General features: G+C 39.2%; 1 protein-coding gene across 1 annotated transcript; it reads right to left on the reverse strand.

Annotated features, from left to right (window-relative positions):
* Positions 1-157: 157 nt before the first annotated feature.
* LOC119569863 (GA-binding protein subunit beta-1-like) lies at positions 158-2,555 on the reverse strand (the record flags this gene model as incomplete). Its single annotated transcript, XM_037917845.1, has 3 exons — positions 2,477-2,555; positions 2,111-2,293; positions 158-256 (listed from the first exon to the last, which is right to left on the reverse strand). Coding segments are annotated over exons 1-3 (330 nt in total), but the record flags the coding sequence as incomplete, so codon positions are not given.
* Between the last annotated feature and the right edge of the window lie 1,968 nt (positions 2,556-4,523).

Below are 4,523 nucleotides of genomic sequence, written 5' to 3' on the forward strand. Positions count from 1 at the left end.
AAAGCCACTTTCCCTCTCAGAAGTTAGAGTTCGTCTCTATGAAACTAAATGAGTTCCGTAACGTAGGAACAAATTAGCGTATATAAGATATTACGCATGAATGTGGGTCAAAGACAAGGGCATTATTTAGAAAAATAAAAACAGTAGAAACACTTACCTGCACTAATTCCACAACAGACTCGGATTTATCATGCAGAGCGGCCCAGTGCAGCACTGTCTGTCCATTGCTGTCTACGGCGCGGATGTCAGCCCCAGCCTGTAGAAACGCCAGTGTTGATTAAGGTGCTATAAATCATTTTTAATTATGCCAAGCCATTCATTGGCGCGGGCAAGCCTTTCCTTGAATGCTGTTCTCGCTAAGTCTAGGAATTCCAAGAAATGGCTCGTCACTTCGTGCCTTGCTACTTTGGAATTGGAGGAATGCAGAACGTATTGAAGGGACAAACTCAAGGGCCTTTTGAAAATTAGGCTGGAATTCGGGTAAAACGAATGACCTTCGTTATTTACACATCCAAGCAACCAAACTGTCAAAATCTGACCTGAAACATCACACGAACCGTCGGTAACTTATATGTTAGGATATTATTGATTAGGGAATGAGTGCACCGTCGTGTCCCCTTTCGTCTTCTTCTCATATGTGTGATTGGGTTCTTTAAACCTAAGCCATGGTCGCCTTTCAGTGTCAGGACAAGCCGAAACTTTCGTGGGGAACAGAAAACCATGAAAGAAATAATGTTGATAATGGTAGCGCACGACAAGACCCACCGTCTCGTGCCAACTGATTTATCGCTCCAATGACCGTTGCAGATCACAAAGAACTCGTGGTCATGGTTTTGTGTAACAACGTGTCTTCTGTCAAATGCGAGGTAAGGTGGAGGGAAAAGGCGGGTGTGTACTCTATTTATATTTTGTATAGTTATACACCCTATAGTCTCAATGTAAGAATACACCCATTTTGATTCGAGTATGTTTCAGCACCTACTGAAACCAGGGCTATTTGGCCAGTGCTGTAAGTAATGGCGCCACCAGTCCAACTGCTATTGATGCAAACGATCGATCCGGGCGTAGCTGACGTGACTGACGCAATTGTCTTAGGCTCTGCGAATCATGATAATAACAACAAAGTCTGCAGATAAATCAAATACGGAAGGAATGGGTTGATAACGTGATCGATAAGTCATGTTGATTACGTGACTGAGACAGATTAAGGAATAAGGAGAATTACTTCTGACGTGGTTGGTGTGACTAAAGACTGCAAGTTCTTGGACGGCGCACAACATACGACTCGTCGTTATTAATTTGGATAACTATGAATCGTCGGATCGTCAACTGTAATTCAGTCAGTTGCGCTGGAATGGTGACGTCACCATTTCAGCAATGTCAGACTGTTGTGTTATTTGGTTAACATTGGAGAAAAACGGAAAAACTCTGTACCAATAAAATGAGAAGTGAAGTTCACTTTTTAAGCACACAAAAGGGATTGTGTATGTGTGTGTGTGAAGGAAAAGGGTTTGTGTATAACTGCTGATGTATATTTGCATGTGTATTTTTTCCGAGTGGATATATGACCACTTGATTGCACTACAGGCAGTCCAATTTTGTTTTTATTTTTTTATTTATTTGTATTGTAAATTAATTAATGAATTAAGTTTAGTGTAATGCAATTAAAATCTACTATACTATATAACTGAGTAATGTGATCAAAACCGGATGAGTACAGAAAAAGTTGTTTACGAACAAGTGCTATAGATGAAGGTGACCGTGATGTATGCAGCAGAATGGAAATCAGTTTACGCTTATGGATCTTCCCCGCATCACTATGTGTAGTTAAAGAAGTTAACCAATGAAGCATCTAAAATTCTATTTTGTCACTGCACTTGATACGCACAAATTATGGGTGGTGCTTCATTAATTCTCCTTTTGCGGGAAAGTTCATGTCATGATTATTCTCACTCAGTTGAATGGGCGTGAATATAATTGACCTTGCTCCAGTTATAAGGTAAATTCTTTCATTGGGGCATCAGCAAACTTGAAAATATTGTTTAGCCTACAATTTAAAGGAAAAAATGACCTATTCTTCTTGAGTGACCTACTCAGAGCTTGACTTTACCTTGAGGATCATCTTTATTGCCTCTCCGTTGCCAACTCGAGCAGCCATGTGCAGAATAGTACACTCGGTGCCACGTTCGTCTTTGACTCTCTTGTTTACATTCGCATGGGTTTCGAGAGCCTTTTCCAGCGCCTGTATGTCTCCATGCTTCATGGCCAGCTCTAGGGCTTCGTCAGGACTGGACTGAAGAATAAAGTAAAGAATATCATGCTAGCATCGATTATTCATGCCATCGGAATGGCGTAATGACATATAAAACCTATGGAATCTTATGCATGGATGTAGACTATGCTTTTAGATATAAGTATAGTCACTATGTTATACATGCAACACACAGTGGCACTGGCTGTCTTGCAAAATACTGACTGGCACTGGTAGGGCTGCGGCGGCCTCTGAACTGAGCCCACAACCCATTCTGATTGTTGAGGAACTCCAAGGATTATTTCTTCGTTTTTCTTTTCTTTTTTGACGCCTATGCTTTGTAGGTGCTTCTTAATTTTCTTTATATTTTAAACCTTTTAAAAGATACGGCGCAGCATGCGAAGGTATGGATACATCATCTGTCGGAAAATGATACAGCACATTAGATTAAAAAAGCGTATAATAATGGTATTAATAATATTGATAATGATAGCAATAATAAAGATAATGATAATAGTAATAATAATGATAATAATAATAACAATGATAATAATAATAGTAATAATGATTGTAATTATAATAATGATAATGATAAAAGTAATGATACAAACAATAATAAAAATAATAGTAATGATCATGATGATGGTGATAATTATGATGATAATACTAATACTAATACTACTGACACTAATAATAGTAGTAGTAATGATATTAAAATAATAAAATAATGATAATAATAATGATGATGATGATGGTGATGAGGATAACAATAACAACAATAATAATGATAATAATGATAACAACGACAATAATGATACTAATAGCAATCATGATAATAATGAAAATAATATTGTCATAGCAAAACAAATATGGAATGTTTTACGCATCTCTTTCCAGAAGAACTTTCTTAAAACGATCATCGATTACACCAACAACACCGGCAGTGCAAGTCAAGTATGTTATCAATAAATACCTGATAAGCTTATATGGAAACAAATATCAAAGCGCGCGCGCGCGCGCACACACACACACACACACACACACACACACACACACACACACACACACACACACACACACACACACACACACACACACACACACACACACATACACATACACCACATAAGGATACACATTCGCTCCTGAATAAATATTCTTGTGAGCAGCTTTACATGAATCATAGGACACTATAAGGGTTCAGTTACATCATCCTGCACCGTTGATAAAGCGAATAGATTGCGAAGAAAGATTAACGATTGGTTAAATCCCATGCGGTGATACCGAATAAAAACTTCAACCAGTTAATTAATATTTATGGAATGTACATAGACCTTGCTTCTTCTTTAGGTTCTCGTAATGAAACTATAATAATATGGAGACAAAGTACCAGAAAGAGTAAAATAACAAAGGTCTTGATGGGACTGATTGTAGTACAGAACAATTAAAAAATCACGTCACAATCATTAACCAGGAGTGCTAGAGGATGTCCACGTGTGCCATCGGGCCAAGGGAGAGCTTGTCAAAAAACAGAATGAATGCAAGGACGACCACGTGTAGAGAAGCTGGATCAGGCAAAATGTTAAGAGAGGAGGAGGAGGAGGATAAAGAAGACGATGGTCGATGATTATGATTGTGATGATGATAATAATAGTAATAATGGTAATAGTGATAATGATAATAATCTTAATAGTAATAATGAAGATAATAATAATAATTGTAGTGTACGGCTGCGCACTCGCCGACTCTAAGGTCGATCTCGCCTGGACTGACATCGTCCACGGGCTCCGAGTGGTTGAGGCCGGGTCTTTACCATGCCACGTGCCTGCCACGGAACAAAGGACGTGGGGAACTCTGCGATGCTGCCATTGACTTGGATGAGACGTCCCGGGCTCCGCTTCCACCAACGAGGCGGGCGCACTCGCTGTGAACCCGCACGAGGCTGGTGCTTCACCCGCCATTTTGCGCCTCGCTCACTTGACTCGAGTGTGACTTCATAAGCCGTGGCCAATGAAATACAAGCCGCTAAAGACGGTGTTAAAAATAATATGAACATGGTTATAAAAATAACCAACGAACGTATTTTAAACCAAGTCTCGTTACTTGGATGGTGTTGAAGTCTCCAAGAAAAATAAAAGATTTATTTATTTCCCAAGTCCCATACCGTAGATAGTTACAGCCCGAAATGTACAGTTTTCGCGTAAATTGTACATTACCAGTTTTCCTTGGTATCCTTTCCTTCCAAAGTGTCACAATAGCCCCTGAAGGGAGT

This window comes from Penaeus monodon, unplaced genomic scaffold, assembly GCF_015228065.2.
Source record: "Penaeus monodon isolate SGIC_2016 unplaced genomic scaffold, NSTDA_Pmon_1 PmonScaffold_19283, whole genome shotgun sequence".
Taxonomy (NCBI): domain Eukaryota; kingdom Metazoa; phylum Arthropoda; class Malacostraca; order Decapoda; family Penaeidae; genus Penaeus; species Penaeus monodon.